Here is a 13,639-nt window from a genome sequence, read left to right as displayed (position 1 = left end):
AAGGGGTTGAGAGAGGAAAACCTGGCGTGGATTCCCCCTCCCCGGCCCCTCTCCCACCCACCACCCTCGCCCCCCACCCTGCCGGCGTCGGAGCCCCTGGCTGTAACCCTTGGGCCCTGCATCCAAGCAAGGAGAGCGTCGGTGCTAGGCCCTCGCCCGGGCTCGGCCCAACTTCAGTCCGAGTTGGGTCTCAGTTTCTCAGCGCTGGACGCGAAGGAAGCTGTTTGGGAAGAAAGGCGCTCTCCCTCGGGCTCACTTTCTCATCTCTGCTAATGGGAGCCAGGCCACGAGAATTCGGAATTTTAGGCGCTTAGATTGGGATGAAGCCGAACCTGGGTCCGTCCCACCCTGGAGTGCTCGGGGACCCCGCAGGTTCGGCTCCCTGAGCGCGCGATTTGACTGTCCGGCCTCAGGGTGACTACCTAACGAACAGAGGCGAACTTGCGGGGAGAAGACAGCGGCGAGTCCAGGGAGTCCCAGACCTGTCCCCAGCCGCTCCTCCTCGCAGCTGACACTCGCCTGTCCCTGTGCGCCGGCTAGATGCTCTAGGGAAGGCCGCGCGCCTTGGGCAGAGCTTGGTCTATAGCGGACTTTTTCCCGAGTTCAGCCGGAGATGAGCGAGGTTGGGGGTCGCTACTGACAAGAGAGCGACCGCCGGGCTCAGGGTGAAGACTAACAGCCCGAGGCTTGGGGCCACGAGAGAAAACGGAATGCCCAAACGGTGGGTGTTTGCTTGCAGCCCTCGCCTCGGCACCTCGGAGGCCCGTCCGGCCTAAAGAGGACGGCGACTGAGCACCACTGAGGTCAAGGTGCTGCCCTGGGAGCGCAACACTGGTTCGCGTCGCTCGGAGCGCGAGCCTCAAGGCCTCGCCTCCAGGGAGGGAAGTCCTGCGGTTGGTGGAAGGGACGCACGGCGCCCAAGTGGCACCCACAGGCCTGACATCCGAATAAGCGAGAGCTTCGGGCCAGGCCTCATGGGTTAAAGGAAGAGCTGCAGGAAGAGGGTGGAGAACTTAGAAAGTTGTTATTTAAAAACAAAAAAGAAAAAGAATATTGACTCGGGGGAGTGTCCCCTGCCCCCCGCCCCGGCCTTTCCGGAATCCAGTCCGGGCTTTGCGCTGAGCCCGCAGCCCGGCGCAGCCCGGCCTCTGGCGCGAGCCAATCAGAGAGCGCCTCTCAGCACGTGGAGGAGAGGGACTCCGCGCCGCGCGCCCGCCGCTCACTACACTTGTTACTGCCCGTCCTGAGCGCGGAGAGGGCAAGCTCCGGCCGCAGGCAGGGCGGGAGCCGGCAGCCAGCGGCCGAGGGAGGCAGAGAGGCGCAGAGATCGCAGTACGATCCATTCAAACCAGCCATCTAACCCCAACCCCCAAAACACACCCATCCATCCCACCGGCCAGGAGAGGCAGCCAGCGGCCCGTTCTCTGCGTCCAGGGAAAAAGCCCCAGCCATGAGCAATCAGTACCAGGAGGAGGGCTGCTCCGAGAGGCCCGAGTGCAAAAGTAAATCTCCAACTTTGCTCTCTTCCTACTGCATCGACAGCATCCTGGGCCGGAGGAGCCCGTGCAAAATGCGGCTGCTGGGAGCCGCTCAGAGCTTGCCCGCCCCGCTGGCCAGCCGCGCCGACCAGGAAAAGGCCGTGCAAGGTAAGGCTGCGCCCGCCAGGCATCTGCAAAGGGCGCTGGGCACTGGTTTTGATGTTTCATGTTTAGGGGCCAGGGGCCTGGGGTTGTCAAGCTGGACACGGAGAAAAGAGAGGGACCAACTCTGAGGCCTGGTGCCTCCAAGAGCGGTAAACATCTCGCCAGGGGCTGTCTCTCCCTCCCTCTCTGCTTCCAGAAAAAGCAGAGGCCAGGCTTCGCTTAGGGACTCTTAGGTTCTCGGTGTTGGTCTTTAGGTCGTTTAAATGCCCCCTTTGGTGGCCTTGAGGGTGCTCTGAAGAGCTGCGACAGGTCAGAAACAGCGGGTGCCAGAAGGACCATGTAACAACTTGGTGAAGACAAGACCCCCAAAGCTATGAATGGGGTCTTCAGGCAGAGTGAGCCTTGGCCTTTTCTCTTTGGAAGATTTCTTTATAAGTGGTGTTTTGCCTTTTTCTTCTTTTTTTAAATTGTAGATTACCTGTGACCTTTTAAACCCAAGCTTTGCAGAAAACATCTCCCTGGGATACCCCAAATGCTCCTTAATGTATTTGAAGTGTATGAAATGTGCGGCTTCTGGGTGCTATTTTTTCTCTGCTATGTTATTTTTTAAAATAGAGTTGAGATGTTTAAAAGGTTTCATTTTTTTCTAAAATTAACAATTCCAGAACAACTGTCGTTTTGCCCCGAACCTGTTACGCTCAAGTTTCGCCTTGAGCCGGCTGCAGAGGAGTCTCAGGGAAAGAATTGTTGATTTCCTTTAAAATGCGAAAACCGGCGGTCCAGCCGCAGCGCCACTTGGAAGACGGGAGCGGACGGCGGAGAAGGGGCCATTTAAAATAAAACTGACTTTTTCCTTTTCTTTTTTTAGCCTGCAGTGGCACCTGTGCCAGGCGCTTCCTTGAAGGGAAGGAGCGGCCTGTGCCTGTTGCACCCCCTTCCGCCCCTACCCAAGCTTTTCGGAGGCCACTTTCTCCAGGACGATTTTTCTTTGCCTTTCTGTGCAAGGAGCTCCCGCCCCTGTGCCGCTGTGGGCTGTTGGGGTGCAGCCCGCGCTCAGGGCCACAAGGCCTCTTCGCCCCCCCCCCCGTAGGGGTCGCCCGAGGGGCAGCGCCCCTCTGGCCAGCCCTGGCCCCCGTGGCAGAGCAGCGGGCAGAGGTCGTGCGCAAAGTTTTCAGGGTGGTGGTGATTTTTTTTTTTTTTTTTTGGTTGTTGGCTGTTTTCAGATTCTCTCCGGCCCTAAAACGGGAAGGGGGTAAAAGTGATAGGGCAAAGGGAAAGAAAAAGAAAGGAATATAGGAAGGGAGGGAGAAGGAGAGAGAGGGGGGAAAGCGCCCGAAAAGGGAAAGGAAGGCAAGGGGAGAGGAGAAAGATAAGGAAAGACAGGGAGCGACAGGGAGGGAAAGAAAGAGAAAAAGAGAAGGAAAGAAAACATGACAGGGAGGGAGAGAGAGAAGGAGGTGAAGGAAGGAAATAAGAGCGGGAGTGGGAGAGAGAACGGACAGAAGGGAGGCACGAAGGAGGAGAGAAGGAAAAAGAGAAGGGACCAAGAGATAGGGAAAGAGAGAAAAATGTAAAGAAAAAGAAAGAGCAAGGAAAGTGGGGAGGGGCGCGCCGGGCTGCCGGCCTGGCGGCGCGGGCCGCGCGCTGACCGCCCTCCCTTGCCCGCAGGCTCCCCCAAGGGCAGCAGCGCCCCGTTCGAGGCCGAGCTGCACCTGCCGCCCAAGCTGCGGCGCCTGTACGGCCCGGGCGGGGGCCGCCTCATCCAGGGCGCCGCAGCGGCGGCCGCGGCCGCGGCGGCAGCGGCGGCGGCGGCGGCCACGGCCACGGCGGGTCCGCGGGGGGAGGCCCCACCGCCGCCGCCGCCGCCGCCCGCGCGGCCCGGGGAGCGGCCGGACGGCACGGGGGCCGCTGTGGCCGCCGCGGCCGCCGCGGCCTGGGACACGCTCAAGATCAGCCAGGCGCCGCAGGTGAGCATCAGCCGCAGCAAGTCGTACCGCGAGAACGGGGCGCCCTTCGTGCCGCCGCCGCCCGCGCTGGACGAGCTGGGCGGCCCGGGGGGCGCGGCGCACCCGGACGAGCGCCTCGGCGCGGCCGGCGGCCCCGGGGGCGCCCCGGCGGCGGCCGGTGGCCCGGGCGCCGAGGACGACGAGGAGGAGCTGCTGGAGGACGAAGAGGACGAGGACGAGGAAGAGGAGCTGCTGGAGGACGACGAGGAGGAGCTGCTGGAGGACGACGGCCGCGCGCTGCTCAAGGAGCCCCGGCGCTGTGCCGTGGCCGCCACCGGCGCGGTGGCCGCCGCCGCCTCAGCCGCCGTGGCCACCGAGGGCGGGGAGCTGTCGCCCAAGGAGGAGCTGCTGCTGCACCCAGAGGACGCTGAGGGCAAGGACGGCGAGGACAGCGTGTGCCTGTCTGCGGGCAGCGACTCGGAGGAGGGGCTGCTGAAGCGCAAGCAGCGGCGCTACCGCACCACATTCACCAGCTACCAGCTGGAGGAACTGGAGCGGGCTTTCCAGAAGACGCACTACCCAGACGTCTTCACCAGGTACGCGCGGGGCGCTGGCGGCTGGAGGGCGCGAGCGGGCCCTAGAAGGAAGGCTGGCGGGCGGGCGGGCAGGGGCCCCGGGCTCGGAGCCGCGACTTCGCCCCTGGACTCTCCGTAGACTCGCCCCTCCGACCCACCCACCCCTGCTCGCCAAAAACGACCCACTCCCCTGCTCCGGGCTTTAAGTTTACACTAGGACGATTTCTCTCCTTCCCAGGGTCTCTCCAGTTGAATTTTTCCTAATTCCAAGTTTTAGTTAGAGGAACAGAAACGGCCTCTCCAAAGGGCTCCCGGACGCGCCACCTTGGAGCCGCGCGCCCCGCCACGGACACGCAGGGCCCGGGCGCGCGGTCGGGCAGGCCCGGGCAAGGCGCAGCAGGCGCCGATGGCCCTCGCGGCCAAGGCGGAGCAGCGGCTATTTTTGGCCGCTGTGTGGTGCGCTCGCCTCCCCCGCCCGATGCCTCTGAAGCCTGGTGGGTATCAGTTACGCTGCTCGCAGTGAAGCTGGAGCCCGTGCCTGCGGAGAAGGCCTTTACAAAGATCCAAGTTCTGTGGTTGGAGGACTCCTGAAATAACCGGAGGAAGTCAGAACAGGGCAGGGTTTGGGATCTGTACCCCTGCGGGGCACCAGCCAGGATCTTCCCCTCTCATCGATAGACCCTCTCCCCTGCCACACTAACCCCCGCGATCGTTTCCTGTACACGGGTTACAGGGGTGGGCAATGACTGCCGGGAGCCTGGCAGGCAGGAGACGAAAGGGCTGGGGGAATTTTTCTCTTTGGACAGGTGTCCAACGCGGGTGTTCTGCCTGGTTACGCTCCACTTCCCGCTCGCTTGAGTTTTGGGGAGAAAGATGCGCCTGTGAGATGACTGGGCCCCTAGGCCCCGGCTTATTCCTTGGACCTTGGACTCCTGGCCAGGCTGGGGCCTTTCTCTCCCGCCCTAAGGCCGAGGTCTCAGCCCCGGCGGGGAGCCAGGGTTGGGACAAACTTGCCCCCGTGGGGAGGGAGAAAGGAATAGGTGTCTGCCTGCCGAGGCGCTTGTCAAGCTCGGCAGCTCCTTCGCACGAGACGTGTGCAGCTTTTCAATGTGCATTTTAGAAGCGGAAAGCTGCCCGCCCCTTTGAACCGGAGCAGAAATAGCCGCGTAGGGCTCCGGAGGCCCGAGCCAGCTCTACAGTGTAGTTGGTCTGGCAAATCATTGCCAAATTCTCTCCTACCCCGAAACAGGCAAGAGTGGATTTGATGCGGGTCGGAAGCAGTCAACTTGATCATCCCTTGAGCTAAACTTGGTCCTCCCCTGTGTCACCCACTCGCTTCGTTATCTTTAAAAAAAGAAAACAAATTTAAAATCAGTGTGTGCTATCAAATAGCTAACTGGCCGACCCGCTTTTTGGATTTATCCCACGTGTATTTCAAAAGGAGAAAATGAGGTGGTGTCAGCTGGCATCCAGGTCTGCCCTTTTTGAGCTTCTCCCGGGGGAACCGTAGTTCCGCACGCCCCCCTCTTTCGGACCCAGGGGTCAGTGAGAGCCCCTGGGCACCACCGCGAATCAGCCAGGAGTGAGGTTTTAGATGTGCTGGTGCTTCCTGTAGCGGGGACAACGGAAAGCGCTTAGGGAACTGGTTTTCTCCTGGTCCTGAAGTTTCCGGCTGGACTAGGGGGCCTGCCAGCAGTGCAGACCGCGGTCCCAGGCTGGGGCAGCCCCGTTCTTTCATACGAGCGAGTGGAGAGCCAATTATTCTCGGCGCGCTCATATTTTCGGTAAACAGGTCGTAAGCCGTTTTACAGCATCTTAATGGTTTCCTATTTGCCTTAATTGTCGCAGTAATAACAGCAATGACGGGGTAGGGTTTCAGTTCAATTGACTTCCCCTGAGATGGGCAGGGTTTGTAGTGGGCACTGGAGTCAGGAGGTACGCAGAATTTTGTTTAATCGAAAAATTACCCCACTGAACTCTTAACAAGCTTAACATATCTCCAGAGGGTAATGGGGAGTATGACCTAAGGGGGTGAGGGAGGGAGGAAGGCGGGGGAGAGAGAGATGGAGGGAAAGGCAGAGAGCTGGAAGGAGAGAGAGAAAAGGGGGGAGAGAAAAAAATTTAAAGAAGGCAGAAAGAAACTAAGAGGGCAAAAAACAATTTTTTAGTTGAGTGCTGAGTTCTCCCATTAAATATTAGGACAAAACAGGGTGTAATCACTGTGTGTGTGTTTCTTGTCTAACTCTAGCTTAAGAGAGAGAATCCGAGTGGCCAGTTTTATAGACTTAGAGACTCAAGAAGTCACCCGTGTCACTCTTGAATGTAATGGTACAATACAATGTATACTATCTTATATCTGGCAATGTGTTGTGTTTTTATGTTTTCGCTCACTTAGTAGGCACTCCCCTGGGGAAGGGATGGTGATGCCCATGTGTTCGGGAGTGACGGCGGGCAGCCAGGGGAGCCCCTCAGAGCAGGCCTGCCAGCGAGGGGAAGGGGCCTGAGAGGGGCTTGCTGGAGCCGGCGGTGACCTGCTGTCTGTGTGTTGCTTTCTTATAGGGAGGAACTGGCCATGAGGCTGGACTTGACTGAGGCCCGAGTCCAGGTGAGCTGCAGTGCACAGAGGGAGGAAGGGAGGGGAGGGCTAGGGGGCAGAGTGGGAGAGAGATGGGTTGATGGCTTGGGGGGGGTCAAGACCCCTTCATAAAATGAAGAGAAGCAGAATCAGAAAAATCACCCCACTCACTCACTCACAAAAAGATATTTAAAAATGAAGACCTGGGAGGTTGGAGGGGAAGGTGTCTGCATTTGGGAGCCTTGAGGAAGGTGTCCAGGATCAGAAGAGGGGTCTTGGGGTGCCCGAGCCTGCCGCTCAGGAGCCCCCGGCCCACAGCCCCTGTAGGAGACAAGCCTCGGGCTGACTGCTCGTGATTGCAGTAATGGGATGGAGCATGGATTTGGTTGTTAGACAAATCCGCTCAGCTCCAAGCAGGTATTTGGCTGCGATTAAGTCTCCAATCGGGCTTCATAAAAGCCCACTTAGTGCTAGAACAAACAGGGCCATTTGAAGGCAAAATGCTGTTTGATTTCCCCTCCGCCCGCACAAGGAGCTGGCTAATGCTATTTGATTTCCCATTTTTTATAGCAATGAGCCCACATTGATCTAATAGGGAGCGAGTGCAATGCTATTAAAGGTGTTTGCAGCCCCATACCAGAGTGCATTTCCGAACCCAGGCCTCATAACCAAAGAGACGATCAACACCGGGCCGCCCCATGGCCAACAGAAAACAGATGTCCCTGGGTTAGGAGCTGAGTGAATCACTTTACAGTCAAAATCAAGCGCTGATAAAGCACAATAAATTCCATATGGCTCATTTAATACACAACAGCTTCTTGCATTAGAGGGCTAATGATGAGGCCTGTCCCCTCCTTTCTGTTGACACATTTCTCCATTGTCAAACAGAGATGTGACAGCAACTCCGTATTTTCAGCTCAGGGGAACGAGTCGTGGGAAAGTTAAATAACTTTTAAAAAGAAAGAGAGCGCCCCCTCCCCTTCTCCTCTCTCCCTATTCACTGGAGAAGATGTAATTAAGTGAATATGAATTATTAGAGTCCTTTCGTTTACCTTTGGGGGGCCTCAGAGGTATTAATTCAATAATGAGGAATTGCGGGGGACATCTTGATAATTGCAGTTGAGCCGGGAGAGCCGATCCGTCTGTGAAAGGTTTCCACGTTCTTGGAGGGCATCCTGCTTCCACTGCCCCCTCCACTCTTTACTCCTTTCAGTGCCACCAAGGAGTGGTGGATATTCTCGTCTAGACAGATTTGGACACACAAAAGCTGCCCACCCAGCCTGGTCCCATCCAGTCTTACTTTTTCAAGCCTCTGAGTTTCCGCACTGGAGTGTTTCTGCAGTTCACAAATAGATTATTTGATGGCTGTGGGACGTTATGGATGGACCCCTTTTCAGCAGAATTTTAAGTAATCAACCAATTTGGGCTCTCTATTTTTCTTGCCTTGGGCGGCTGTGTAGAAGTCACACCAAGCTTAGATACTAGTGCTAGTAACGACAGCCCCCAGTGTGTATATTTGAAAGACATGGATGTCTTTAAAAATTTTTTAAACCTATTCCACTGGGATCGTTTACATTATATTTTAATATAACTCTGTATAGCCCTGGAGTTCATTCTTAATTTTTAGACGTGTGTGCAGGCATAAACCCAGTCCTAAAAATATTAATGCCTTCAGGGGAGAGGGAGCATATCTTAGCTGTGGGCGTGATGAGCAGGTCACATAAAAATAATTCCATGCTCCTGGGAGCTATTTTTAGACTCAGGTAGCTGCCACATTTCAGGCACAGGTCTCCACTAAAACTGCTTTCTATTAACAATTAGGAAGATCCCCTGTGCTGAAACCTCCCCCAAGCCTGGAACTATATTATTTAAATAACCCACTGAAACCACATCCCCCAGAGAAATAAAGGACTTGCTAGCTCTGGAGATGGGGAAAGTCGCAAGGATCCTGCACCCTGATTTCTGTGTGTCCAGGTACAGCTGCATACCTGGTGGCGCAGTCAGTGCCTTCCTGGGGAGAAGGGGGCCCTCACAGGGCCCCTGCAGGTGGCGGGCTGTGTACCTGGTATTTCACTTCATGGAGAGCTGACCCTCTAAAATGTATGCTTGTTCACTAATTACCGTGGGCATTTCTCCCTTCCCTCCTAGCTCTCCCCAAACCCCAGAAGCCAGCCTAGTGCTTGTAGGTGTTCCAGAAGTACTTCTGGAAAGAATAAATGAACCACCTCCTGGATTCCCTTTTCAATCCAGAGCAGGGATGTGGCTAGTGCTGGCAGAAACCTGAACTGGGCGAAAACAGCTGACACGCAACAAAAGGCTGATCTGGACTCCTCTCTCGTGGCTGCCCTCCTGAGAGTCACCATTGAATGGGAGCTTGCACGTGCCTGACTTTACTCATTCCACATAACAGCCTGATGAGTAAAGTTTTATCATCCCATTTTACAGATTAGAAAACTGAGGTTGACAGAGGTTTAAGTGACCTGCCTAAAGATGCACAGCAAGCACAGGGCAGTGCAGACAGTTAAACCTTGGTTTCCCCATCTGGGAACACAGCCACCTCTCCCCTTAAAGTTGGAAAGGAACCAGGCTGGTTGGATGCTCCCTGAAAGGGTCTGCTTGGGGCGTCCTTGGACAACTGAGGCGGCCAGGGCCGGGTGGGAGCGGGCCACAGGGCCAAGGAGCGGGGCGCGGTGTCGGGGGGAGCCGAGCTCCTGCTGGGCCGGGAGCCGCGCTGACCCGGGCTGTCTCCGCCTTGCAGGTCTGGTTCCAGAACCGTCGGGCCAAGTGGCGCAAGCGGGAGAAGGCGGGTGCGCAGAGCCATCCTCCGGGGCTGCCCTTCCCCGGGCCACTCTCGGCCACCCACCCGCTCAGCCCCTACCTGGACGCCAGCCCCTTCCCCCCGCACCACCCCGCGCTTGACTCGGCCTGGACGGCCGCTGCTGCCGCCGCCGCCGCCGCCTTCCCGAGCCTACCTCCGCCCCCAGGCTCGGCCAGCCTGCCGCCCAGCGGGGCGCCGCTGGGCCTGAGCACTTTCCTCGGAGCCGCCGTGTTCCGGCACCCGGCCTTCATCAGCCCTGCGTTCGGCAGGTAACATGCGGCCTCGGGGAGTCTGTCTGTCTGTCTGTCTCTCGCTCATGCACACACAGGCTGAGGTCAGGGAGGAGGCCGGAGGCAGGCAGGGCTACACGCATTTTTTTGGCCTAAGCTCAGAGATTTAGCCAAAGAAAATAGTCTCTAATTCTGCCTCAAACAATGTGGATCTTGAAGGGAATGACTTGGGACTGAACGGCAAAGGGGAGGGCAGTGGCAGTAACAACAACCATGACGATTGTGAGTGTTCAATGAAAGCTGTTAAAGTACCATTTGAAGGGGCAGCAAGACCCAGGCCTTAGGTGGTATGAGTGTAAACGTTTACAGGTGCAGGCTACAGAGCCCGGATGACTTTCCCAGTCTTGCAAAAAGCCTGCCTCATGCCCCAAAGTCTGCAGTCAGAGGAACACAGCCCTGGTCCCCACAGAAGCCCTGGAGCCACAGGCCCTCTGGGTGCAAAGAATTGTTTCTTCTCCCCCAGACCCTGTCTTCCTTGTCACTCAAGTGACCCGCTGCCAACCATACCCCCGTATGTGCAACCCCTGACCCCCTTAGCGGCACAAGACAACGAAATAAAAGAAACAGTTCATCGTATATTATAACTCCCTTTCTTTAAGTGAACAGCGAGTGATGAAATAGAAAGTCTGTATAATCACAGAGACAAAGAAACAAAGGCGGGATGTATTAAGTTGGAAAGTGCAGTGAAAATAAAACTGAATGCAGCTTCAATGATCTCTCTTTGGGAGAACAAAGAAATAATAGATTCATCCAACTGCGCAGCCACTTAAAAGTCATCTTGGAGAAAATTTTCAAAGAAAGACTCGAAGTAAAATTAGTTTCTTGTAACAAACCAATAAAATAACCAGAGAGTGCATTGAAGTGCAGTTAGTGACTCAGTTTACCTAGTTCACCAGGGCCTGTTATGCCCCCTCCAGGCCACACATTTCTTTCTGGAAAAAAATTTTAAAGTCCTGTGTCTGTCGCCTCCCCTCCCCCCCCCCCCCCCCCCCACTTTCCCTTCTGACAACGAGTGACTTGTAAAAGCCGGCAAACCACAGCTGGAGTCCGGGCTACGAGATTCCGAGAGGCTGGAAGGGCGCTGCGTCGGGGGGCAGGAGGGGTGGAGAGGCGGGCTGGGAGAAGCAGCTCTCGGCGAGTCTGGGTGGGCTCCTTTCTAATCGTGGAAACCCCGAGTTGGCCCTGTGGGGGCCCAGAGCCAAAGCCCTGGGGGGAGCGGCGGGGGTAGGGGTGGCCGTGGTGGTGGCCAGGGGCTGCTCGGGTCTCAGCTGCAGGGCCGCAGGGCAGTGCGGAGCAGGTGGAGGCGCCGCGCGGAGCAATCCCGGCGCCGACCGGAGGCGGTGGCGCGGCCCGGGGTCCCAGGCTTGGGGGTCGCGGGTTCGGGGGCTCTCTGGGGCGAGAGGCTGTAGGGGCGCCGGGGAAAGGGGGGCGCTGCGCGGGGCCGCTGTCGAGCGGAAATCAACAGGCGGGCGCCCCCCGCCCCCGCGGTCACTGGCCGGCCCGGGCCGCTCGGCCTGGCGCCGGAGGGCGGCTGGTTGGCTTCTCCGGGGCAAAGGAGCCCCGGCCGAGAAGATGCCCCGGGGGGAGGACAAAGGCGGCAGCATAGGTCGCGATCCGCTTGGCTCCCACCTTCGCCCTTCTTTCTTTTCCTCCCTCCCTCTCGCTCTTCTCCCTTTTCTCTCCGTCTCCCCTCCGCTCTCAGGCTAAAAGCACTGTAAGCAGTTGGAGCCCCCGGGCTGGGAACACGCCCCTTCTTAAGCGGAACCACGGAAGCCGCGCCCTTGGGTCTTGGAGCTTTGGGCCGAGGGGCCTACCTCCGGCCCTGCTCTGGCCCCTCCAGGCCTATCTGGCCCCTCGGGCTGCTTTGCTCCGTTGGTTCCCCGCTCTAGGAAAGCCCTCTCCGAGCGCCCCGGCCTCCCGCGCACACGCCCCACCTGCCCCCCCGCCCGCGGCCCAACAGGGGCCCGCGCCTCCGCGCCCCTGCGGCTGCGCCCTCGGCTGCCCTGCCCCGGGACGGGCGCCGGGCCACGCCGCCCTCGGCCGTGACGCGCTGTTTGCTCTCCCCGCAGGCTCTTTTCCACCATGGCCCCCCTGACCAGCGCGTCGACTGCGGCCGCGCTCCTGCGACAGCCCACGCCGGCCGTGGAGGGCGCGGTGGCGTCGGGCGCGCTGGCCGACCCGGCCACGGCGGCCGCGGACAGACGCGCCTCCAGCATAGCGGCACTGAGGCTCAAGGCCAAGGAGCACGCGGCGCAGCTCACGCAGCTCAACATCCTGCCGGGCACCAGCACAGGCAAGGAGGTGTGCTAAAGGCTGCCCTCCCGCGCCCCGGGCGCCCCGAAAGGTCACCTCACTCAGCATCACTCAAGACCAAATGGAAACAGAGGACCAGCACACTCCCGAGACGGCATGGAGGGAGCGCGGCCGCCTTCGCAGCTGCCGGCCGCGGGCAAGGCGGCCTCGGCGCTCCCGGACGTGGCACCTCCTCAGCTGGCTGTCCCCCCGCCCCTGCCCCGTCCCTGCTCCTGCCCACCTCGTTCCAACTCGAACGTCCACTCTCTCCCGTTCTTACTTTACTGAGAATATCGGGGAGGTTTTCTCCGCAAGACGCCCGGGATTGAAGTTAAAAGAATTAAAAAGCCCTCTCTCTCCCCCTCCTGACACCCCACTTAGCTTTTCGGTTTCAATGGCATTTTGGCGCTCTAAGTTGATCTCCCCAGCGGGAGCCCCGGCGTGAAGCCAGGGCCAGGGCCGCGAATGCGAATCTGTAAGATAGCTAACAGTGCACTTAACGGAAAGGGGCGTCTTGTTCATGTTCTCTTCTTATCATACACCAACCAAGGTTTTTATATCAAACCAAAGGGAAATACTCTGCTAGAATATGGACTGTTGAAGTCACCAAACTGTGATTATTGATTCTGTACATACCATTGTTATTAAAAAGAAAAAGAACAGAGCTTTGTATATTTGAAATGTTATAACGCAATTGCACTCAGCGTGGTATGGTAAAAGTTTGTCCTCCTGTAGATTCTTACTGTGTTGTAGATACGATAGGGTTCCTAGACAAATATTTATGTACTCGAGCCCTTTATTTAACTTATTAACTGTAGAGGCTTCCGAAACCTTCAAGATAAAGGCAATGGTACAGTACTTTTGTGTAATGTGTAATTGTTATCACTTTTCCTTGCTATCTAGTGGAGAAGTGTCACGCTCAAAATAAAAAAAAATATATGTTTAACAAAAGGAAGTGTGAATGCTCTATGCTGGCGCTGAGGGGACAGTAGAAGGGGGCCCCCCAGAGGCCAGGGGTGGGCTCCGGCGCCCCGGCACCTCCGGGCTTTATCTGCACGCACGTTTTCCTGGCAGAGGCCCCTGGTTTGAATCTGAGCCTCAGAGGGATCCTGGTCTTCTGCAAAGGTTAAGGACGCCGCCAAGACGCTTTCCACGTGCATCTCGGCTCCCCCGGGGCGTGTGGCAGCCGGAGCTGGGGGTCCTGGGCCACGGAGGTGGCGTGGGCTCGAGGGGCGTGGGTGTGGTAGGCGTTAACGGTGGAGACAGAAATTTGAAGCGAGCGGGAGTCTTGGCTCGGAAGGCGAAGGAAGCTGTTCGTGGAAAGTGCCACGTAGCAAGGAAGTGCAGTCCGAGATGACAGGTAATGGCGAGAGCGAGAAGCCGAGGCGCTGGCTTCCGAGGGGGCGGGCTCCACGGTACACTCGCGGGGAGGAGGGGTGTGTGTGAGTGTGAGAGAGAGAGAGAGAGGGAGAACACAGGAACAGTGATGGAAAGGCAGCG

General features: G+C 57.8%; 1 protein-coding gene across 1 annotated transcript; it reads left to right on the top strand.

The window, feature by feature from the left end:
* Positions 1-1,219: 1,219 nt before the first annotated feature.
* On the top strand, positions 1,220-13,109 carry ARX (aristaless related homeobox). Its single transcript, XM_044764094.2, has 5 exons — positions 1,220-1,646; positions 3,312-4,185; positions 6,724-6,769; positions 9,498-9,826; positions 11,917-13,109. The coding sequence occupies exons 1-5, from the start codon at positions 1,451-1,453 to the stop codon at positions 12,155-12,157; spliced, it is 1,686 nt and encodes a 561-aa protein (XP_044620029.2). The 5' UTR covers positions 1,220-1,450; the 3' UTR covers positions 12,158-13,109.
* Positions 13,110-13,639: the final 530 nt, after the last annotated feature.

The sequence above is a fragment of the Equus asinus genome, chromosome X (genome assembly GCF_041296235.1).
Source record: "Equus asinus isolate D_3611 breed Donkey chromosome X, EquAss-T2T_v2, whole genome shotgun sequence".
Taxonomy (NCBI): domain Eukaryota; kingdom Metazoa; phylum Chordata; class Mammalia; order Perissodactyla; family Equidae; genus Equus; species Equus asinus.
This window is presented reverse-complemented; position numbering and strand designations above follow the sequence as displayed.

Bases quoted from the DNA above. Each gene is read 5' to 3' on its own strand.
- ARX (XM_044764094.2), top strand. From the start codon at position 1,451: ATGAGCAATCAGTACCAGGAGGAGGGCTGCTCCGAGAGGCCCGAGTGC. The intron at 1,647-3,311 runs GTAAGGCTGCGC...CCTTGCCCGCAG, and splicing joins CCAGGAAAAGGCCGTGCAAG to GCTCCCCCAAGGGCAGCAGC. The intron at 9,827-11,916 runs GTAACATGCGGC...CTCTCCCCGCAG, and splicing joins ATCAGCCCTGCGTTCGGCAG to GCTCTTTTCCACCATGGCCC.